This window comes from Zalophus californianus, chromosome 6, assembly GCF_009762305.2.
Source record: "Zalophus californianus isolate mZalCal1 chromosome 6, mZalCal1.pri.v2, whole genome shotgun sequence".
NCBI lineage: Eukaryota > Metazoa > Chordata > Mammalia > Carnivora > Otariidae > Zalophus > Zalophus californianus.
The window spans coordinates 31464786-31488979 of NC_045600.1; the positions used below are offsets into that span (position 1 = coordinate 31464786).

At 42.5% G+C, this 24194-nt stretch overlaps 1 protein-coding gene across 1 annotated transcript; it reads left to right on the forward strand.

Moving 5' to 3' along the window:
* The first annotated feature begins 23 nt into the window (after nt 1-23).
* On the forward strand, nt 24-14932 carry ERH (ERH mRNA splicing and mitosis factor). The gene is made up of 4 exons (XM_035727969.1): nt 24-159; nt 4355-4442; nt 11060-11180; nt 14432-14932. Exons 1-4 carry the CDS (start codon nt 157-159, stop codon nt 14532-14534), a joined length of 315 nt encoding a protein of 104 aa, XP_035583862.1. The 5' UTR covers nt 24-156; the 3' UTR covers nt 14535-14932.
* Nucleotides 14933-24194: the final 9262 nt, after the last annotated feature.

Consider the following 24194-nt stretch of genomic DNA (forward strand, 5'->3'; position numbering starts at 1 on the left):
ATGTTTGCGCCTCTATGGTCCAAAAGGCTCTTTCGCGGTGCGTTTCTGACGACTTCCGTCGGCTCCTCTCGCGGGGATTGGCTGTTGGCGGCGTTGCGGCTAAGCTCGTGTGCGGCGGCGGTGTAGGCAGCGGCTGCAGCGAGAGAGTTTGGCGCGATGGTGAGAAAGGCCTCAGCGGCTCCCCGGTCCCCCAGCCTCCGGGGCGGTCTCAGTCCCATACATCTTTTCCCCACCCCATCCAGCGCGAGCGTGCAGCTCCCCGGCCCACCAGCTTGTGACCGGACCCTTCCCCTTCCCGCCGCGGAGACGCTTGGCCTGGCACTAGGCCCCGGAGCCCGGGTCCGCCCTACGTTTGCGCGCCCGCCTGCGGCTCCGGCGAGGCGTGCGGTGTGGGGGATGCGCTCTCTCCCAATTGCAGCTTGGTAGAGGCAGGCGGGGGATGCTGTTTTTTCCCTCCAGACTCTCTGGCCCAATGTAGGAACAATGGCCGAGGGATGTCTGACAAACCTGTTCCCAAACCTGACAGATTCAGTGTACTGCACCCCGCGTGTGGGCCGGGAGGGGTCGTCTTCGCTTTGTAGTGCGCTTTCTCAACTATTCTCTTTTGTTTTGCTGTGCTCTGTCTTTAAATATACATATAACGTTTTTTCTCTTTTCCAAGACCCCAGATGCCTGATTTGGCGTTTCTCCCAGCCCTCGATCGTGTTCGTACTCATTCTCTTGGGACTGAAAGCTGAAAACATAGGCTCAGCTGAGGGTTCCTTAGAATCTGATCGGGGTGGTAGTGGAGTGACTGGGTATTTTGTTTGTATTTTTTATTTTATTCCACCAAAACGGAGATGCTTCACAGGGATTATGAGGAATCATGGTTACTTCCACACTTCAGCTTTCGTTTTCTGTTTGCCGCAGTTTCTGTTAAGTTACACAGCTGATGTTGGCAAGGAACTTTTTGAGGTTGTACTTTTCTGAATTGAAATGTTCGATGTTTGACCCGACATGGTTTCCCAGAGAGGACCAGGAATTAGAAGACTGGGTTTCCAGTTCTTGTTTTGTCATAACTAGCAATGTGACCTTGGACAAGTCTTTGATCTCTTATAGTTTCCTTCTTTGCCTTTTATGTCACTATTTGGTATTGTGTTATACTGCTTAGATTAAAATCTGAGGAAGTGACAGCAATTAATAACCCATTGTTGGGCAAATATCAGTGATAATTCCTTCTCAGTCCAAGTAGCATTAAAAATTAGAATTTGTATATAAAACAATTATTGGTTCAATAGTCTTAAATACCTTTGCATTATTAAAGATAAAAGCTTTAGGTGTGGGTTGTTTGGTGGTTTTTTTTTTTGGTAGTTTGGGAGAAGCATTTGAAGCTAATGTGCAAATCGTATGTATTGTTTTTCTGTAGCAGTAGAATGATTCTTGAAGTGTGTGAGACTTGTAAAAAGTAAGTCAGGATTAACTATTAAAGTGATTGACTTGTGCCTGGTAATCAGAGAGAATAAGAATTTTATTAAGGTAATTCTGCATACCTTTTCCTGATTTAGATTTTGCAATTTTTTTTCTATTGTGAGAAATTTAAGTACATATGTATTTGCTTATATGTACTTACATTTTGCATATATATTTGTTTTTTAATAAGACCAAACAGCTTCAAAAATAACTCCAGTAAGAAGAAAGTGATCAAAACTGATTGAAGTTTTATGATCTTAAAATGTTAATAGGAAAGCACAGCCACTTAATACTCGTTTTGGGGCGCCTGGGTGGCTCAGTCGTTAAGCGTCTGCCTTCGGCTCAGGTCATGATCCCAGGGTCGTGGATCGAGCCCCACATCGGGCTCCCTGCTTGGCGGGAGGCCTGCTTCTCCCTCTCCCTCTCCCTCTGCTTGTTCCCTCTCTCGCTGTGTCTTTCTGTCAAATAAATAAGTAAAATATTTTTTAAAAAATGCTCATTTCAATTACAGATTTGTAAATTTAGTCATTTTTTGTTCTTAGTTTTTAATCCTAATCTTTGGGTAGTAAGTATTGAAAATAGTGAGCTTTGTCAGAAGTTCATTCTAAGACTAGATGTAAAAAGTAGCATACTGAATAGCCATTTCCATATCTTTACTCTCTTAAGTAAATTAGTCCCTTAATTTGCATTAGAATGAGAACAAAATTAATATAGTAGCAACTGGTGTGGCTAATATACAGAGCGAGCCCTAATGCAGGAATGCTAGTGTGGTTTCTATAAAATTATTTTCTTCTCAACATATGACCCATCAAAACTACTGGGTTTTTTTTTTTTTTTTTGAGTGACTTAGAAAAAATTCTGTATAACAAATAATCTAATAAAATGGTTTCTTTGGTTTATAATGCCTATTTAACAAAGGCCACTTACCCTTCATCTCGTCACCAGTGTCTGTTTTTATCTCAAATCAAACTTTTCATCAGAATGAGCTAGTTCTTGATGGGGAGGGAAGAATATGAGCAATTTCTTTGCTTTTTAAATAGTGTTCAGAGTACTGGGTTTTTTTGGTGCTTATTCAGAAACTCTAGGCCTCAACTGTTCAGTTCCAATATCTTGATGGTTGAAAATTCTGATCATTTCAAAACAGTTTGGGGGACCTGTCATAAAGGATTTTTTGGACCCCGAAATAATAGTACAGTAAAAGAGAAGGATGTGAATAGTTTGAAGACTGGGTGTACAGTGAGGTTGCATCATACTTGCATTTAATTAATCGACCTTACACACTTGGCGTAAGATTGAAGGGGCCATAATTTCGATAGGACCAATAATTTGGAGACATTTTTGGTTGTCACAGTTTTGCCTAGGTGGGGGCAGGGGGTTCAAGTGCTACTGGTATTTAGTGGGAATAGGCCAGGGATGCTTCTAAACATCCCACAGTGCACAGGACTACCTCTATAAGGAGTCCCCTTCAAGCCCAAATTGTAAAAATACAGAGTTGAGAAACTTTGAAATAGACCCACTAACAAAAACATGTCCCCTACTGAGCGTGATGAGGTGGAAGATGTTAAGTCTATCTGCTGTTCTTCAGGCATATTCACAGTTGTCACAGTTGATCATCTATTTTGTGTGATTCTAGTGTTTAAAAATACGTGATTTTGAGATAGTATAGCCTCTTAAGGTGAGTCATCTACTGGGTGAATAGTTTAATGGTTTTTCTAGGGTAATGTTAACTATATATTAATTTTATACTGCCCATTTATCTTCTGCCTTCATGTTGGAAAAAACATAAATCGGATCCAGTGCTTACAGTCATTAACAGTGTTTCCCTTTTTCTCCTTTTATCAGCCTACATCTGAGTTTTTATTAAGGGACTTAATAGGGCTAGAGATAGAAAGTGACCAGTGGAGATAGAAAACCTAAGTGGGTTTATGATCTGGTTGGGAAGAAATATAGGAAAGAAAAAAAACAGTACAAGGTAGCTTATGCTGAATGCTTACACGCAGTAAGTACAACTGTTGGAGAAAACAGCCCTTAAGGACTGGGAGACCTGGGGCACCTGGGTGGCTCAGTTGGTTGGGTGGCTGTCTTTGGCTCAGGTCATGAGATTGAGCCCCATGTCGGGCTCCCTGCTCAAGGGGAGTCTGCTTCTCCCTTTCCCTCTGCTTGTGCTCTCATAAACCCACTTAGGTTTTCTATCTCCACTGGTCACTTTCTATCTCCAGCCCTATTCAGTCCCTTAATAAAAACTCAGATGTAGGCTGTTAAAAGGAGAAAAAGAGAAACACTATTAATGACTGTAAGCACTGGATCCGATTTATGTTTTTTCCAACCTTAGCACAACAGTGGAGTCACGTCTACATATATACTTATGTTTCTCACAATAAAATATAATATGATCTAGTTGGGGAGAAAGATAGGAAAGAAAAAAAAAACAGTACAAGGTAGCTTATGCTGATTGCTTACAGGCAGTAAGTACAACAGTTGGAGAAAACAGCCCTTAAGGACTCGGAGACCTGGGGTGCCTGGGTGGCTCAGTTGGTTGAGTGGCTGCCTTCGGCTCAGGTCATGAGATCAAGCCCCATGTTGGGCTCCGTGCTCAGTTGGCAGTCTGCTTCTCCCTCTCCCTGTACTGCTCCCCCTGCTTGTGCTCTGGCTCGTGCCCTCTCTCTCTCTCAAGTAAATAAATAAAATCTTTAAAAAAAAAAAAAAAAGGACTGGGAGTCCTTACAGAGAAGCTATCAGTCCACCTTCTGACACCACGCTTACACAAAGGCATAAATGTAGGACAGGCACCTTAATAGTGTTTTAATAACCAATGATTGTGTCATGACTGGGAATTTTATATCATACTGTGAATTTCTCAAATATGAGTTAGAAACTTATGTTGAAATCACTTTTCCCCCTGCAGTCTCACACCATTTTGCTGGTACAGCCTACCAAGAGGCCAGAAGGCAGAACTTATGCTGACTATGAATCTGTGAATGAATGCATGGAAGGTGAGTTTAAACACTAATCAAGAGTTTTTGTTTTTGTTTTCCTAACCTTCACTATTAGAACATGTCTCATTTAGGAACTGGGCTTGTTTTTCCTCCAGATTTCTTGAATTATTAATTTGAACAGGGAAGGAGGATATTAAGGACCATATTTGTTGAATACTGAAACATTGATTATATATACTGTCTTTCTGCTGCAAATATTTTTTTTATCCAGCTCATGATTACAATGAATGACTTTCTGAAGCCTCCCTTTGTTATGTTGATACTCCAGTATTTGTTATGATATGTAAATATCTTACAGTTATTCCTTATGTATTCTCGTTAAACTCAAGCACTATAGAGTTGTTAAGACAGGCTCTAGGGATACCTTCAGAACCTATTAGTCTGCTCATTGAATAAATAAACATTAAAAGCTGTTGAGGTTTGGTTACGCTCCATGAGAGTGTTAGAAAATAAAAATTAGCTCAGAGAATAAAGGCAAATGGAACGAAATAAGTATAATTTATTATGCATTTGATAAGCTGACACCACCCTGAAGGAAATTACTGCCCTTAATGTTTCTTTACTCAGTAAACCATTAGATGAGAGCACATAGATTGGATCATCACAAATTGGATTCATCCTTACATTTAATCATTATATCAAGTAAACCAGTTGTGCACATTCTGTACCCTTTTTAGCAAATTGTCCATTCTTCACTTCTTGCTATGAAGATTTTATATTCATTGTTTTTGCTGCTGGGCATGTCTCTGAATTTGTTGATTATCCAAAGCTAACTGGGTTAGCCTTAAAATCTGTCCTTGTAAAGCCAACAGTGGGTAGATCTGTGGGAAGAAACTACTAGTAATAACGAGAGACACCTAGGTTAAGTTGGCACCATGCCTTCCTGATTGCAGATTCTCTTTAATTTCAAAAGAAGAGGAGCTCTTGTTCTTCTCTCATTTCAGGACCCTTCCTCTGCTGACCATTATGGTAGACTTTGTGCACATGCTGCCTTGGCACGTTAGTGCCTTATCTGTATTATTATGTTTGGTCCTTGATTCTGCAGGTACTTTGCCAACCTCTGTTGATTTTGGTGAAGCCTGACTTTTTCTTTTTAATTTAATTTTATTTATTTCTAGATAATTTATTTTATTTATTTCTAGAGCAGTTTAAGGTTTCCTTGTACTCCCTTTCCCCACCTCCACAGTTTCCCCCATTAATAACACCTTCCATTGGTGTGGTACGTTTGTTATAGTTGATGAACCCAATATTTTTTTTAAGGATTATTTGAGAGAGAGAGAGTGCACACAAGCACAAGCCGGGGGGAGAGGGGAGGAGGTGGAGGGAGAAGCGGACTACCTCCTGAGCAGGGAGCTGGACACGGGGCTTGATCCCAGGACCCTGAGATCATGACCTGAGCCAAAGGCAGATGCTTAACCAACTGAGCCACCCAGGCGCTCCCATGAACCCAGTATTGATACATTATTATTAACTAAAGGCTACTATTAACTGAAGTCTGTTATTATTAACTAAAGCTCATTCTTCGTGTTGTACAGTTCTGTGGGTTTTACCAAATGTATAACATCATATATCCATTGGTACGGTATCATACAGAACAGTTTTCACTTACCTAAAAATTCCTGTGCTCCACCTGTCATTCCTCCTCCCCACTTCACCCTTTGCCTCCTGACAACTATTGGTCTTACTGTCCCCTCCATAGTTTGCCTTTTCCAAAATGTCGTAGAGTTGGAATCATTACCATATGTCGCCCTTTCAACTGGCTGGTTTCACTCAGCAATATGCATTTGAGGTTCTTCCATGTCTTTTTAAATTAATAGATTTAGTTTTTTTAGAGTAGTTGTAGGTTTACAGGAAAATTGATTAAAAAGTACAGAGAATTCTATCACACCCCTTCTTCTCTACCCTCTCCTTCCAGTTTCCCCTACTACTTAACATCCTGTATTAGTGTGATACATTAGTTACCATTGTAGAACCAAGGCCATAGTTTACATTAGTGTTCAGTCTTTGCTTTGGACATTTTATGGGTTTTGGCTTATATAGCGAAAAGTATCTACCATTTACTGCCCTGAAAATCTAGTGTTTCATCTGTTCCTCCAAACCTCTGGCAACCACTTACCTTTTTAATGTCTTCATAGCATCACCTTTTCCAAAATGTCAGGTAGTTGAAATTACACAGTATATAGCTTTTTCAGGTTGGCTCTTTCACAGAACAGTGGGGTTTTTTTGTTTTTAAAGATACTATTTATTTGTTAGCGTACAAGCAGGGGGAGGGGCAGAGGGAGAGAGACAAGCAGACTCCCCGCTGAGCAGGGATCCCAGGACCCTGAGATCATGATCTGAGCCGAAGTCAGACGTTTAATGAATTGAGCCACCCAGGTGCACCCCCATAGAGTGTGCTTTTAAGATTCTTCAATACCTTTTCATGGCCTAATAGCTCATTTCTTTTTATTGCTCAGTAATCTGTCATTTGGATATACCACAGTTTGGTTATCCATTCACCTACTGAAGGACATCATAATTGCTTCCGGGTATTGGCGGTTATGATACAGCTGCTACAAACATTCGAGTGCAGATTTCTGTGTGTACCTAAGTTTTCAACCCCTTTGGGTAAACTAAGGAATGTGATTGTTGCATCATATGGTAAGAATGTGTTTAGCTTTGTAAAAAGCTGACAAACTGTCTTCAGATGTGGCTGCACCATTTTGCATTCTCACCAGCAATGAATGAGAATGTCTATTGCTCCACATTCTTAGCAGCATTTGGTGCTGTCAGTGTTTTGGATTTCTGTCATTCTAATAGGTATATGGCGATATCTTGTTTTAATTTGTAGTTTTCTTTGCATCATGCTTATTTGCCATCTGTGTATCTTCCTTGGTGAGGTATCTGTTCAGATCCCTTGCCTACTTTTTAATTGAGGTGTTTATTTGAGAGAGAAAGAATGAGACAGAGAGCACAAGAGGGGGGGAGGGTCAGAGAGAGAAGCAGACTCCCTGCGGAGCAGGGAGTCGGATGTGGGACTCGATCCCAGGACTCCAGGATCATGACCTGAGCTGAAGGCAGTCGCTTAACCAACTGAGCCACCCAGGTGCCCGGGTGTTTACTTCTTTTAATTGTTGAGTTTTAGGAGTTCTTTTTTTGGATGCTAGTACTTTATCAAGATAAATGTTTTGCAGAGATTTTCTCCCAGTCTGTGGCTTATCTTTTCACTTTCTTGATAGTGCCCTTTGAAGCACAAAAGTTTTAAATTTTGATGAACTCCAATTTATTTTTTCCCTCTCCTGGTTTTGGTGCCATATCTGAGATTCCATTGCCTTGTTCAAGGTCATGAAAATCGGGGTGCCTGGGTGGCTCAGTAGTTAAGCGTCTGCCTTCAGCTTGGGTCGTGATCCCAGGGTCCTAGGATTGAGCCCTGCATCAGGCTCCCTGCTCCCCCGCCTGTGTTCCCTCTCTCACTGTGTCTCTCTCTGTCAAATAAATAAATAAAATCTTAAAAAAAAAAAAAAAGTCATGAAAATCTGTGCCTGTATTTTCTTCCATGTGTGTTATAGTTTGGGCTCTTATATTTAGGTCTCTGGGCCATTTATGATGTGAAGTGTGGGCCCAACTTTATTCTTTTCCATGTGACTCTCCAGTTGTCCTACCACCATTTGTTGAAAAGACTGTTCTTTCCTCATCAAGTTTTGTCTTTGTATCCTGATCAAAAAACAATTGACCATAAATGTGAGGGTTTATTTGTGGACCCTCTTTTCTATTGCATTGATCTGTATGCCCATACTTATGTAGAAGCAGTACCATACTGTCTTTGTTAGTGTAATTTCATAGTAAGTTTTGGAATTGGTAAGTGTGAGTCTTCCCAGCTTTGTTTTTTCTAGATCTTTTGGGTTATCCTGGGCCTCTTGTATTTTCATATCAAATTTAAGATCAGCTTGTCAGTTTCTGCAAAATTAGGTTGGATTTTGATAGGGATTACATTGAATTTATAGACCATTTTGGGGGTCATTACCGTCTTTTTTTTTTTTAAAGACTTATTTATTTGAGAGAAAGCATGAGCAGGGGCGGGAGGAGCAGGCTCCCCACTGAGCCGGGAACCTGATGAGGGGCTCAGATCTCAGGACTCTGAGATCATGACCTAAGCTGAAATCAAGAGTTGGATGCTTAACTGACTGAGCCACCCAGGTGTCCCTGGGGAGCATTACCATCTTAATATTTAAGTCTCCTGATCAATGAACATGAGATCTTCCATTTATTTAAATCTTTAAGTGACATTTTGTAGTTTTCAGTGTACATTCTGTGCTTTTTATTATTTTTTTTAAAGATTTTTATTTATTTATTGAGAGAGTGATAGAGAACATGAGAGGGGGAGAGTCAGAGGGAGAAGCAGACTCCCCGCTGAGCAGGGAGCCTAATGCGGGACTCGATCGCAGGACTCCAGGATCATGACCTGAGCCGAAGGCAGTCGCTTAAACAACTGAGCCACCCAGGCGCCCTCTCTGCTTTTTATTATTAAATTTATTCCTAAGAATTTTATTTTTTGATGCTGTTGTACATGGAGCTGTTTTCTTAATTTTAGATCGTTTATTGTTGGGGTATAGACATACAGTTGAATTTTGTATATTCATGTCCTGCAGTTCTGCTGTATTCGTTTATTAGTTCTAATGGTTTTGCGCGCGCACGCGTGTGTGTGTGTGTGTGTGTGTGTGTGTGTGGTTTCCTTAGGATGTTGTGTATACAAGATCGTGTCCTCTGTGAAGAGAGGAGTTACACTTCTTTTTTTTCCAATCTGAATGCCTGCTGTTTATTTTTCTTGTCAGGTCACCCTGGCCAGAACCTCCAGTACAATGTTGACTACAAATGACAGAGTAGATATTGTAGTGTTCTTCCTAATCTGAGTGGGAAAGTATCTAGTCTTTCACCATTAAATATCATGGTAGCAATGGGTCAGTGCCTTCCTAAGATACATGGTGAATTCATTTTCCTGATTTTTATTTCCTTTCTACTTTGACCTTTCTGTTCAGTAACTCATGAGTGGTACTCTGTGATCATGGTGTGGTGTACCAGTATCAGTCAGAAACCCTAACTCAGTTTTTCATAGATCTGTAGTTGAATATTACTTAATGGTTTTTTTTTTTAATATTACTTTCTATTGGGAAATTTTCGAAGTCAATTTAGAGGTACATGAAGGACCTGAGTGTAGAGGATAGGACATGTTTTCCCAGATGACATTTATTCGCTTGTTCATTCATCATAGTGGTATTAAAAGCATTTGATAGTGGGAATGGACAGAAAAGGTTATGTTTCCATTGTGTGGGAACAACAGGAGTATGTCACTGAATAAAATTAAATGTGCTCTTTAGATAATTATGTTAATGTGTGCTTGCTCTCTGATTTTGTTCATTGTCTTTTTATGACATATTTGAGTATCTACGTGCTCTTACATGGGCTAATGCTTTTACATGCATCATTTTGCATAACCTTCACCATAGCTCCATCAAGAATATTGTTGTCCTCACCATTTGACAAGTAGGGTTCTGGGGATGGAGTCATTAGTAAAGGACAGAACTAGAATTCAAGTCTCTGAATCCAGAGTCCAGTCTTTTAAAGTACTCATGACAGTCTCTTCCTCAGTGCCAGTTTTGTTTTTGCTTGTTTTTTGTATTGTATCAAAATTTGAAAGCAGGATAGAAAAGCCTCTCTCTATTTGTCATCCATCATTCCCAAATGTGGTGTTTTTCTTTATTCTGAGGCTTTAGGAATATTGTTTATTGAAAAACCTGATAAGACACACTGTTGGGCGCCTGGGTGGCTCAGATGATTGAGTGTCTGCCTTTGGCTCAGGTCATGATCCCAGGGTCCTGGGATCAAGTCCCACATTGGGCTCCCTGCTCCTTGGGAGCCTGCTTCTCCCTCTGCTTCTCTCTCTCTCTCTCCCTCTCTCTCTCTCTCCCTCTCTCTCTCTCCCTCTGTCTCTCATGAATAAATAAATATTTTAAAAAAAAGGCACTGTCATCACTTGTTTGAACTCTCATATGCCAAGTCTTTAAAGTTCTTTTAGACCTAGTGGCTTGAAGTAATCATTTTATTTTTATTTATTTATGTGAGAGAGAGAATGAGATAGAGCATGAGAAGGGGGAGGGTCAGAGGGAGAAGCAGACTCCCTGCTCAGGGAGCCCGATGCGTGACTCGATCCTGGGACTCCAGGATCATGACCTGAGCCGAAGGCAGTCACTTAACCAACTGAGCCACCCAGGCACCCTCATTTTATTTTATTTTATTTTTCAGGCATAAAATACTTAACATTCTGGTGAATATATAAAATTAAAAGAAATTTGCTAGTGACAAACATTAAAACAAAAGTGACCAACTTACTCTTTTCCCAGCCCACTTCATAAAAATAAATATAAGGGGGTGCGTGACTGGCTCAGTCAGTGGAGCATGCGACTGTCAATCTCAGGGTTGTAGGCTAAAGCCCCACATTGGGTGTAGAGATTACTTAAAAAAATTAAATCCTTAAAAAAATTAAAATATTGTGGTATTATATATATATATGTTATATATATGCTGTCTATATCTAAAGTTTATACAGTTGTAAGATCTTGGTTTTTCTCCTCTCTTAGGTGTTTGTAAAATGTATGAAGAACATCTGAAGAGAATGAATCCCAACAGTCCCTCTATCACATATGATATCAGTCAGTTGTTTGATTTTATTGACGATCTGGCAGACCTCAGCTGCCTTGTGTAAGTATTAGCCACCTTCTCTCTTAAGGTGTATTTTTCTGTTGTATATCCAGCTGTTTGAGGTGATTTAGGGTATTCTGAGCTCACTATATGCCTGACACTGATCTTTGCAGTTTGACTACTATGTAGTAATATTTCATCTACATATGGCTCATAAATTAATTTGGCAACATAAAGCTAATGGCACAGGAAAAGCTTGAGAATTTTGCTAATTGAGCAGTTAGTATGCAGAGAGAATGCTGAGAAGTTCAAAGTCCTGATCTTGGTTTCTTAAACCAAAGTCATTTGTTTGTTTGTTTTGGGGGGGGGGGGGTTGTTTTGTTTTTTAGGTTTTTCCCCCCTCAAAGTCTTTGTCCTAAAGCAGTTCGCTTTGGGTTAAAACTAAGATGATTCCGTTTTCATGACAAAGGAAAATGAGAGTACCTTACAATGAGATGATCTTCAGTAATCAGGCGCTTGAATCTTAGATGGCAGATACTGTCATAGAAGTAAATATGTTTTTGAAAAATATATACGTCCTACTCACAGGCACTTCCTGTGACTCCCGGATTATGACTGGGGCCAGGCCATGACTTGCTGTTTCACCAAAGTGAAAACTTGTATTTTGGGGCACCTGGGTGGTTCAGTTGGTTAAGCGACTGCTTTCGGCTCAGGTCATGATCCTGGAGTCCCGGGATCGAGTTCCGCATCGGGGGGAGTCTGTTTCTCCCTCTGACCCTCTTCCCTCTCGTGCTCTCCATCTCTCATTCTCTCTCAAATAAATAAAATCTTTAAAAAAAAACTTGTATTTTGTTGGAATATTTGAGTTTTACTTAACTAACTCAGAACATTCCAGTGATTTAGGTCTGGTCTTTATTTTTTAAGATTTTTTATTTATTTGACAGAGACAGAGAGGGAACACGAGCAGGGGGAGTGGGAGAGGGAGAAGCAGGCTTCCCGCTGAGCAGGGAGCCTGATGCAGGACTCGATCCCAGAACCCTGGGATCATGAACCGAGCTCAAGGCAGACGCTTAACAACGGAACCACCCAGGTACCCCAGGTCTGGTCTTTAATGAAATATATTAATAATAAGAAAGGTTTGGGGTTTTTTTTGTTTTGTTTTGTTTTTTTCAAAGATTTTTTTTTATTCATTTGAGAGAGAGAGAAAGAGCAAGCAGGAGCAGGGGGAGGGGCAGAGGGAGAAGCAGCCTTCCCGCGGAGCAGGGAGCCTGACACCGGGCTCGATCCCAGGACCCCGGGATCATGACCTGAGCCGAAGGCAGACGCTTAATGATAGCCACCCAGGCGGCCCCCCCTTTTTTTAAAGGGTTTTTTTTTTTGTTTTTAAAGATTTTATTTGAGAGAGTGTACGTGAGAGCATGACTGGGGGAGAGGGGCAAAGGAAAAGGGTCAAGCAGACACCTCACTGAGCACGGAGCCCTACATAGGACACAATCCCAGGACCCTGAGATCATGACCTGAGCCGAAGTCAGATGCTTAACCGACTGAGCCACCCAGGCACCCCAATATGAAAGTTTTGTTGGGGCGCCTGGGTGGCTTAGTCGGTTAAGCATCTGACTCTTGATTTCATCTCAGGTCATGATCTCAGGGTCTTGGGATTGAGCCCTGCATTGAGCTTTGTGCTTAGTGTGGAGTCTGCTTGTCCCTCTCCCTCTGCTTCTCCCCCCCACCTCGTGCACTTCCCCTGCCCCAAATAAATATCTTAAATGAGTCTGTCCCACCCTGATACAGTTCTGAAAAATTCTGTTCTTTTTTTAGTTCTTCTCCAGTGTTGATATAAATATTGTAGACTATTGAACCATATCTGAAGCAGACTAGATTAACCCTTATTTAATTAGGAAGCACTACTAGGGCGCCTGGGTGGCTCAGTCTTTAAGCTGATCCCAGGGTCCTGGGATCGAGCGCCTCAGCAGGGAGCCTGCTTCTCCCTCTCCCTCTGCCTGCTGCTCCCCCGGCTTGTGTGTTCTTCTCTCTCTGACAAATAAATAAATTAAAATCTTAAGAAAAAATTTGTACCTACCTGCAGGGTTGTAATAAGGATTATGTGAATTGATTCAGATAAGTACTAATTGATAAATTAGATAATTTTGTTTTTCTAAAGTAGCCTTTAGGTTGGGTTTTTTTTATTATTTTTTTAGGCAAAGTGTATCTTTGTGTCCCTTGGATGCCATGTAGTGTTTCTACCACATGGTGCACATGGCTTTGAAACACTGAAGTGATTTTTATTTGTGCAATCTCTGGTTACTATTGTCTCCTTTTTTATACTCTAGCCTTATTTTTTTTTTACCCCAAAAATGATTTTATTGCTTAACCAGTGAGATTTCAGTGGTAGGTCACTATTCGAGTCTTCTAAAGATATCTTGAGTGGTTGGCTATTTGGTGATACCTTGGCCTCAGAACGCCTGGAGTCCCACTGGAGTCTCATTGCTAATGCCGCAGGTCCTTAGTCTCCTGACCCTCCTCTTCTGATTAGAGCCATTTTGAAGCTTACTATGTCTTCCATTAATTCTCTACCAGCCTCTAGCGTGATTTATTTTAAGAAGCAAATTCTGGGGCACCTGGGTGGCTCAGTCATTTGAGCATCTGCCTTCAGCTCAGGTCATGATCCCAGGGTCCTGGCATCAAGTCCCACATTGGGCTCCGTGCTCAGTGGAGAGTCTGCTTCTCCCTCTGCCCCTCCCCTTGCTTGTGCACTCAAGCATGCTCGCACACTCGAGCATGCTCGCTCACTCTCTGAATAAATAAAATCAAAAAAAAAAAACAAATCCTGAAATACAGGTTAAAAGATTTCCCTTAACACCTTACAGGGAGGAAATCTTTTGGTAGGAACATGTTTTTTTAAAGATTTTTTAGTTAATTCTAAATAAATTTAACAAATCTCAAGTTTGTACCAGTGTTTGGTTTTTATATTTTAATTACTAAAGAAACCATAAAAGTTGTTAACTAGATAGGAGAAAGAACACACGGTTTCTGGTCATACTTTGTCAAGAAGTAGATGTGTAACACATTGAGCATTTAACTTAAGATTTTTAGATCTTGGTTTCTTTTTCTCCTCTAAGATTGTACTTGGTGGTCTAAAGTTCCTGTGGCTTAAAATTCAACAGTAATGTAAGCAGCTCTTTTATGTTTTCATTAAGTTCATGTATAAACATGGCACATCTGTGCCATCATTGGGCAGTTAGAATTTAGGATTTTAAAAACACAACAGTAATTGACCATTATAACTTTGCTTCTCCCTTTCTGTTCCTCAGTTACCGAGCTGATACCCAGACATACCAGCCCTATAACAAAGACTGGATTAAAGAGAAGATCTACGTGCTCCTTCGTCGGCAGGCCCAACAGGCCGGGAAATAGCTGAGTTAGAAGCAGTGGGGGCTGGGGGTGGGCTTGGAACACAGGTGTGTACAGCGTGCTGCAGTGGCGGCTCTGTATTATAGTAATCCTGTCTCCATCTTGGTGTACTCTAGCCAGGATGGAAGGTATTAGATGAAATGTGAGGATCTTGTTCAATCTGAAACCCCCATTGCCCCCTTCCCCTCCCTTTTTTTTTTACTTAAACATTTTTATGATAATTTAGATGGAAGTTGTTTGTCAGTTAATCTTGGTTCCAGTCCTTCAAACTGTTCATATCTACTTTATAACATTCGCTGTACTAACCCTTCAGGTTGGGGTGGGGGGGTAGTGACAGTTTAGTTACATGCTCAAGATAAAGTCTTAGTGAAAAATGAATAAATGTTCTTTAGTTAAATTTTCCCCTTGAGTGATTTTTTTTCTTGGTCTCCGAACATTGAAGTTTCTCACAAAAGCATTATCACTTTCAAAACCTGTAGGCTGCCACACAAAGAAGTTGAAGAAAGCTTATGTATGTGTTGAATACATTTCACTGTGGTTTATGTGAAGCCAACAAGCTTTTACCCCATTTTTCCAGCCTTATAAGTAAATCTTGATTGTAGCTCCAAGGTTCGTACTTGCTATTGATGCAAACATTATGAAAGATTTTTCTGATGACCTAGCTTATCTGCAGCAGCCAGGTTAGGTCCTTAGTTTTAGTCATGTACTCTTTCTGGGAAGTTCTTGTGCCCTTCTCATAGCCTTCAGCATTTGAAGACTGTTTACCACTTCTGTATGAAAGCTGTAAGGGTAATGGGAAGACCACAGAAAAGGACCAGATCATTTTGCTTTTGATGGAAAGAGTGTTGATCACGTTGTGACTCGAACATACACTGTACTGTTCCATCAGTCATCCAAGTGTGCTAACATTCCCTGATTCTGCTATTCTCACACTTCACCAACAGCCAGGATCTTTTTTTTTTTTTTAAAGATTTTATTTATTTATTCATGAGAGACGGAGAGAGAGAGAGAGAAGCAGAGGGAGAAGCAGGCTCCCAAGGAGCAGGGAGCCCAATGCAGGACTCGATCCCAGTTTGGGATCATGACCTGAGCCGAAGGCAGACGCTTAACCATCTGAGCCACCCAGGCGCCCAACAACAGCCAGTATCTTTACACACTCTGAAGATTGGCAGTTTTTTTGGAGGCTTTGTGACCGGCCTTCCCCATGTCCTCAGCCCTACTTCCACATTAGAGCCTTAACTATTTTTCTTATTTTATGCAGAATGAAATTCTGAGTTAGTAGTTATATGTGCTCACTTTTACTGTAGAATAGTTATTCTGTCAATGAAATGTCACAGTATCAAAGGATCGTTAAAATTAGGGTGCCTTGAGGTGTCTGGGTGGCTCAATTGGTTAAGTGTCTGCGTTGCCTCAGATCATGATCCTGGGGTCCTGGGATCAAGCCCTGCCTCAGGCTCCCTGTTCAGCTTCTCCCTCTCCCTCTACTCCTCCCCTCTGCTTGTGCTCTCTCTCAAATAAAAAATCTTTTAAGAAATAAAATTAAGGGGCGCCTGGGTGGCTCAGTTGGTTAGGCAACTGCCTTCAGCTCTGGTCATGATCCTGGAGTCCCGGGATCGAGTCCCACATCGGGCTCCCTGCTCGGCAGGGAGTCTGCTTCTCCCTCTGACCCTCCCCCCTCTCATGTGCTCTCTCTCATTCTCTCAAATAAATTAAAAAAATCTTTAAAAAAAATTAAGGTGCCTTACTAAGTTATGTATAGCTATGGTTAATATTTCACTGTGAGTCAGCCAGATTTTAAAGCTAAAATGTTCCCAGTGAAAAAGGAATAAATCCGAAGTAAGTCAGATTGTCTTGCTTTCATTTGGTCTGTCCTGCCAATACAGGTTTATTTCTGTAACAGATGTGATCTTGGCTTCATTTTTTTGAAAAATACTCGAGCACGTCTGGAGGGAATGGGACCCCTTGATACTCAGATAGTTTCTAATGTTAGGTTTAGAGAGGAAAATATGATTTTCTAAGGAAAGTGGAAGACATCTGGGGCCTAGATGTTGGGTGATGAGCGCAAAAGGGAAAGGGAGCAGTGTTTCAGATCAGATTTTATAAGGCTTAAGGAAGAACAGGACTGGAATAAGTGTGGACATATATATACATTTATGTCCAGCATCACAAAGAAAAGGAGCAGAGGTAGCCTTTCATCGTGGAGGTGAAGTCTGTTAAAACCTTCAGTGGTTTGGCCAAGCTATAACCCTCATTCCCTTGTTGTTAAAGAGCTGGTGTATTGATTGTGTGGCCTTTCCCCAACCACAAGTAAAACAGGTCTGATTTCTGTTCATACACTGATATTTTACACTGCTACCTACAAGTGAAACCTACAAATTACAAAATTCTTGATTCTCATCTACCTTATTTTATATACCTGAGCATATAAAATCTTGATTCTCCTCTATCTTATTTATATACCTGAGCATATAAGATATTTCTTGACAATGTTCCTTCTCTCAGCATTTGATCTAAGTGGTTACAGGAATAAAAAAGGGATTTTAACTGTCTCACTTCACTGGCAGTTCTTGGGCTTAAAATATTTGCTGCACCTTGCTAAACGTCTTGGGCATTGTTTGGACAAGTTGTGTATCTTATTCCCGTCGCTTCATTGGGAATGCTTGGGGCCTGTTTTCCTTCCAGCAGCCGACCAGACAGGGTTAGAAAGAGGGCAGGGCAGCTCTTAGGATGACATCAGCTTCATATCAGTTTGGCCCTTCCTTTATCAAACTTGTTTTTACTAATTTTTCAAAGATCAGAATGAAAATTGGCAAAAATAACTTTAATAAGTTTTATTACATTTGTACAGATACATTTAGAAGAAAGACAATTTGTGTGTTGGCATAAAGCTCCTAATATTAACATTTAGGCATAGCATTTCCTGCTTAGGAAACATTTACATATATCTTATTTAATCCACACAGCAGCCCTTTGAGGTTGGAAACCATTGTTCCTCTGTTAATGGTGAGAAAATAGGCTCAAATTGTTCAAGTCCCTCACCCAGATCACACAGCATAACCACAAAGATTTTACTAGCTGAAAAAGACATGGTCTTAACCTCAGATCTTGAGAGCAGGGAGCCCCCACAAAATGAATAGCTGTGAGCTAAATAATGGATCTCTGGTGGGTGCCTATCAAAGGAAGCTTTTTAGATCCGTAACACCTGAATAGGTCTCATTTGTCACCAGTTCAATCAAAAGCATAGAGGACAGAAAACAGCTTGCTAGCCCAGCATTATGGAGTGTTTCTCCTCCATTGGAGTAGTCCTCATGGCGGTTCACACAGTAATCCAAGAAGTATTCTCTGCACACACAGACAGATGATACTTCTGGTGCAAGAGGTACGCTGACCCAGAAGCCCTGTGTACAACAGGAGCTACGATCTCTTGTTATAACTCCATAGACTTAGTTTCTAGGTCACCAAGAGACCTTTCCCAGTTACAAGTCATTGCATTCAGAGAAGCACAAAGTTCGACCTTCCCACCAGGAATTTATAGTTTTCACCTACCCGAAGTATAAATGATCAGAGGTCATTTTACCTCTGATCAACAACCTTGTCTAGTAATGTTTTTTCTCAAGAACAGAGCTAGAACGTTAACCCAAGGTCAAATTTGGCCGTAGAGCAGTTTTGCTAATCCTTCATCCACAGATATTTAAGAAGTGTGAGATGGCACATCTAGCTTACTTTCATGTGGGAGGTAACATCTGAGCCTTGAAAAGTGGCTAAACTTGGAACATTGGGAAATAGGAGAGTAACAAGGTCGTAAACACCAGTGTTGGCGGGACCGCAAGGAAGCCATGACGGCCGGAGTAAAGTGAGTCTTTAGGGGGGCGGTGGTGTGAAGGCTGGGGAAGCTAGCAGTGGGGCGCCTGCAGCCTGAAGCTACGGAGTTTAACTTCGTAGGCCGTGAGTAACCGTTCCTGATTTTTTTTTAAGATTTTATTTATTTGAGACAGAATGAGAGAGAGAGAGCACATGAGAGGGGGGAGGGTCAGAGGGAGAAGCAGACTCCCCGCCGAGCAGGGAGCCCGACGCGGGACTCGATCCCGGGACTCCAGGATCATGACCTGAGCCGAAGGCAGTCGCCCAACCGACGGAGCCACCCAGGCGCCCAACCTTTCAAGATTTTTAAGGCAAACCTGTCAAATCTGCTTTAGGAGGATGAAATTCACTGCTCTGTGTAGACCAGATTGGAAAACTAGAGAACTGAATGTCCCAGAAGCCAAGGCAAGAGAAGTTTTCAGTGACACAGGTAAGATGAGGAACTGTAAAAAAGCTTTGGATTTGGACTTGAGGCAGTTTTTTCAGGAGTGTAACATGAAGACAAAAACCAATTTGCAGGTGAAGAGCCCGCCCAGGAAATAGGAATAGGCAGGGAAGGCAAAGTTCACTGGGAACTTGAAAGAAGGAAATGGGAATATGGAATGATGAGTTGCAATGACAGATTTTTTTTTTATAAAGGCAATTTGTCCATGTATATAAGTAATGTAAGCAGAGGAAGGATCTAAGATTTTAAAAATTCATTACAATATATACATAATGATAGGTAACAAGCATGATATAGAAAGCCTAACTTTGAAACTGATGTAACATTGTATGGCCATTATACTTCCAAAAAACAGCCGAGCTCCAGGCTACATACAAAGGCAAGTGAGTGATGGGCTAAGACATAAGGGGCTGAGAGACTGAAATCGTGAAGACATTCGGTGGAGAAGTTGGAAGAGGCTAGATGATGATCTGAGGGGAATTTCAGCAATAGAAACCTGAGAGGGGGGATAATTTCTGAGTGATTCACTTTCCTGTCTCCGGCACTGCATAGTTCTCTACTTGGAAACCTGATCTAAGAAAGATATCTTACCTTTGAAGACAGGAGTAGTCCTTTCAGCTACATTTAGAGATCCTGTGTCAACTTATCTAGCACAATTCTTTCTTTTTTACAATTACATGCTTTAACTAGATATTCAATTTGAGGCATGCTGTGAAGAGCTTGGCTTAAAAGGCTCTTCTGTGCCAAAGGTAATTTTCTTTATGCTTTTCAAGAGAGTGGGGAGAAGGCTAATGAGGACTGATGGAATCACTTGAGACAGGCCCTATGTCTTTGTCAACAGATGTTTGAATTTAAGGTCTTCAGACTGTAAGAGAAATGGGATAGATCATGGTTTTATCCTTGGAAGCCTGAGGCTGGATGGGTTGCCATGGTAATGCTAACTCTAACTCACTTACTGGCATTTGTTGTGGATTACCTGCTCTGTTCCAGAACCCCCAGGCTCAGCCAATTATATTGCCCCTCTGTGAGAAAAAAGGAGTATGTTTGAGTCTTAGTACCTGCTCCAGGGTGAACAATTTGAGAAGCATCTAACAATTCTGGGCCACTTCTCCCCAGTGGCCCTGGACATTCCAGAGATTGTTTTGTCTTTGACACTGACAGTGAGCCCAGATGCATGTTGGAAGCATGGTTACTCACTTCCTTCCACAGGTAATGCAGTTCCAGGAAGGATTACCATAAGGCCCTTCCAGTTTTTAAGCAAGTCCCAATAGGAGGCTGCAGTTGTGAGGGAGGGGAGTTGGCCTCATACTCCCTTCAGAGGAGTGTTATGAAAGGATCTGAAGGTACAGGTACTGAAAGGCCACTGAGGGCAAATGCTCATTAGTATGAAGTCCTGATGCAGCTTTTAGGGATCTCTCAAGGTAGGAAGTCTTGATTCTCCAGCATTGGGTGACATCTCTGAGCCAGGTCCTCTCTGGATCTGTTCAAGTAGTTGGATTGAGAAATTAGACCTTTCCTTCATGTAAAAGGCTAATGATCTCTACTTAATAGAGTACTTGAGGCCTGTGAGCCCAGATGTGAATAGATGGTGACTGTAACATTGCCCACTACTCCCTGCAATTGACCAGCCTAGATATTGGAATTGTACAGTTTGTATAAAGGATTCTGTATCACCCTTTGAATGGACCACCCAATAGTGAGTCGGTGTTGGCGCTCAACATAGAGCATGTTGTTCTGAGAGTCCATGGATAGGGAAGGATCACTCAGGCTCCCCCTACCCTGACCATGGACAGCCTCCTCACCCCACCTGGGCTCTGACAGCCCCCACCTGGCCACCTTCTGCATGGGCATCTCCCCCCACTTAGCCTCTGACTTCCCATTCCACGCCACTCCCTCATGGGCCTTTCTCCTCCTCCTCACCCATAAAGATGATTTATATGACTGGCTGCCCTCACAGCAGTTGTGCTGTTTACATCTCATTTTCAGTGTTTATCCTAATCCTCAGGACAAATGTAAAGCTTTATAATTATTACAAAACAAACTCAAGAATTTTGTGCATTATTACATATATATGTATGTGTATATAATATATATAGTATATATATGTTATACTTTTAAGTTTATTCTTCGGAAATGTTTAAAACAATATACTACCAGAAAGAAGTCAAGAAAAATTCATGCTACCATAAAGTCATCCCTGTACCTTTATAGAGGCCCGGGACCCTCTGGCAGTCTTTGAGCTGCCAGCTGGTCAAAGAATCTTACTTACCTTCCAACACTTGTTGGCTGGTCAAAGAATCTTACTTACCTTCCAACACTTGTTGGCTCTCTAATGGGCTGTCTGTGGCCCTGGGAAACATCAGAAGGCCTGATAAAAATGCAAGGGTTGCTGTCTTCTTTACCTTCTCTATTAAGCTCTTTCAGGAAATGTTTTAAAGATTTTATTTATTTATTTGAGAGAGAGAGAGCACATGAGAGGGAAGAGGTTCAGAGGGAGAAGCAGACTCCCTGCTGAGCAGGGAGCCCGACGTGGGACTCGATCCCGGGATTCCAGGATCATGACCTGAGCCGAAGGCAGTCGCTTAACCAACTGAGCCACCCAGGCGCCCCCTATTGTTCTTTTTTTAAGGTATCTTTTAGAGCATGTACTGAAATGTTTTCAGATAAAATGACGTAATATCTGTGATTTGTTTCTAAATAATCCGGTAGAAGTATGTAGATGCAACAAGATCAGTCATAAATTGATCATTGTTGAACCTGGGCGGTGAGTATTATTAATCCCTTCACCTTTTTACATGCTTGAACTTTTCCACAATGAAGAGTGAAAAACAAAAACTATTGAGAATGCAGGGATAATCCTGTCTTGCCTCCTACGTGCGGCTCTCATGCTGCAGCCAGTCTGGTGGGTTCTGAGGCTGGCGAGGCGCACTGGCCCCTCACCCCTCTCCCTCCATGCCTCCTGTTCACCCCTCTCCAGCCTGGAACTCTGCCCAGCTCCGCCCCCACCCCCACCCCCCACCCCGCGCCGCCTGAGCCGGGCCCTAGGAAATGCTGCATTCTCCAAGCAGGACAGATCGGGGTCACAAATGAAGCCTTCGCTCTGCAGCTTGGCCACGCAGGCAGCAGGGACTCAGCGAGCCCGAGCTAGGAGTGCTGTGTGGGGTTGGCTGCCTGCAAGCCGGGAGCAGCAGGGGATATTTGGAGCCACTGAAGCTGCGTTTCTGACACATGCTAATGAGCTTCCTTCAGGGATATAAATGGAGTCTGCACTTCAAACTAAATTCTGGGGGAATTTAACCACCTTTGCTTAGCCATCGCCCTTGTCTGCTTCTGACTGGCCCTGGAGCGCCAGTATAAAAGGGGGCATTCCCACCCCTGATGGCTGTACAGCGCCAGTTTTTAAAAAGCTGCCAACTTGGCCGGCCTCAGTGTGGGTAATTGCGTTTGACACGTCGTTCCTGTTGGAAGAAAGCAAATGTGTTTTCCGCACACCCAATTTCAAGTGTCTCGACCCATCTCCATAATGGTCCTCATTCTGGTTGGGAAGTGAGCGGTCCTACGAGGAACCAAGGGAACGGTCAGAAGGACTCATTAGGCTGACATTTGACAGCTGATTTTGTCAGGTTAACTTCCGTCCCTTCCTAATCAAGGACCCAGTCACCAAGGGGATTGTGATCATTGCCTATTTGCAAAATTAGGTCTTTCTCTACTGAGTCAATATGCTTTGAGTGCAGGTAGTTGTAGCATTCAGCTGGTCACGCAGTCAGAGTTAAGGAGGCCAACAACACGAATGTTCCTCATGTAGGTAGGTTACCTTTTCTGTTTCCTAAGAGCAGCCACTCATCTTGAAAACACCTGCCAGCTCAAGGCGGAACTCAGCCCTCCTGGCTGACCCCATCCCAAACAGCTCTTCTGTCTTGCAAAGGGCTGCTGGCCAACCATGGCTTAGGCAGCAGTAGAGGGGTGTAGTTTATGGGGTCATAGTCCAAACTGCAGGAATGGCCAGAACACAAATGAATCTCAGGGTCAAATAAAACTAGAAATGTGGGCTGTCGGGAATGCCTACCATTTCTGATCTCTGTCCCCCATTAGGTGTCAGCTCCACTTGTCCCAAACACCAGCTTCTTCCACTTAGTGAGCAACATGGCTGTCCACAGAGTCTCTGAGCTTCACTTCAGATTCATCTTTCTGGTTGAGTTCACAAATCCCAAGGAAATGTTCTGGTTGACCCAGCATGGGTCACCTGACTGAAGGAAGAGGAGGAATCTGTGTGGTAGGCAGCCTCTGAATGACCCCCAGGGATCCGCACCTCCAGGGAGTTGTGCCCTTGTGTCAACCCCTACTTTTCAGTGAGGGCTGGACTTAGTAATGACTCTCTACTAAAAAATAGAATACCAGGGGCACCTGGATGGCTCAGTCATTAAGCATCTGCCTTCGACTCAGGTCATGATCCCAGGGTCCTGGGACTGAGCCCCACACTGGGCTCCCTGCTCGGCAGGAAGCCTGCTTCTCCCTCTCCCACTCCCCCTGCTTGTGTTCCCTCTCTTGCTGTGTCTCTGTCGAATAAAAAAAAAGAATACCCGCTGCAATGATGGCATCTCACTTCCAGTGTTCAGTTATAAAAGGACTGTGACGTCCATCTTCGTGTTCTCTCACTCTCGTGGACCGTTCACTCTGGGGGCAGCCAGATTGCCATGTTGTGCAAGAGGCCCCTTGTGAGTGGGCTTGGAAGCAGACAGTCTAGCCCTGGGTGAGTGTGGAGAGGATTGCAGCCCTGGCTGACACCCCGATTTCTGCCTCCTGAGCATCCCTGAGCCAGAACCGTCCAGCTAAGCCATTTCTGGATCCCTGCCCCACAGAACCTCTGAGAGAATAAATGTCAGTTGTTGTCAGTCGCTAAGTGGGGAGGTCATTTGTTACACAGCAATAGATAACTAATAGGGTCTGTAACAAAACAGAAGTTTCTGGTTCACAGCGTGAAGGAAGGCACATAATCCAGGAAAGGAAGGGCAGGCCTGCTGACAAGAGTAGGGCTCCCCCCACCACCACTACTCTCTCCCGGTCTGTCCTCTCTCCTGCTGTGGAAGAGAGGTTTTTCTATAATGAAAAATCTGATTATGTCACTCCCCTGCTTGAAATTCTTAAAGCTCTCTGTCACTCATAAAATAAAATCCAAATCTGTAGCTTGATACCCAAGGTCCCTCATGATTAGCACCTGCCCACTTGTCAAACTTGGCTCCAACCAGTCCCCCTCCCTCCTGCTCTGGCCATACTTTGTACAGCTCCACAAGTATGCCACATGATCTCTTGCATGCCTTTGCACACTCCCTTCCTTTAATGGGCGTGTCTACTTCCTC

What these genes read in the sequence shown, in the direction of transcription:
- ERH (XM_035727969.1), top strand. An exon ending in TGTGAATGAATGCATGGAAG is followed by an intron (nt 4,443 to 11,059) that starts GTGAGTTTAAAC and finishes CTCCTCTCTTAG; the next exon opens with GTGTTTGTAAAATGTATGAA. An exon ending in GCAGACCTCAGCTGCCTTGT is followed by an intron (nt 11,181 to 14,431) that starts GTAAGTATTAGC and finishes TCTGTTCCTCAG; the next exon opens with TTACCGAGCTGATACCCAGA.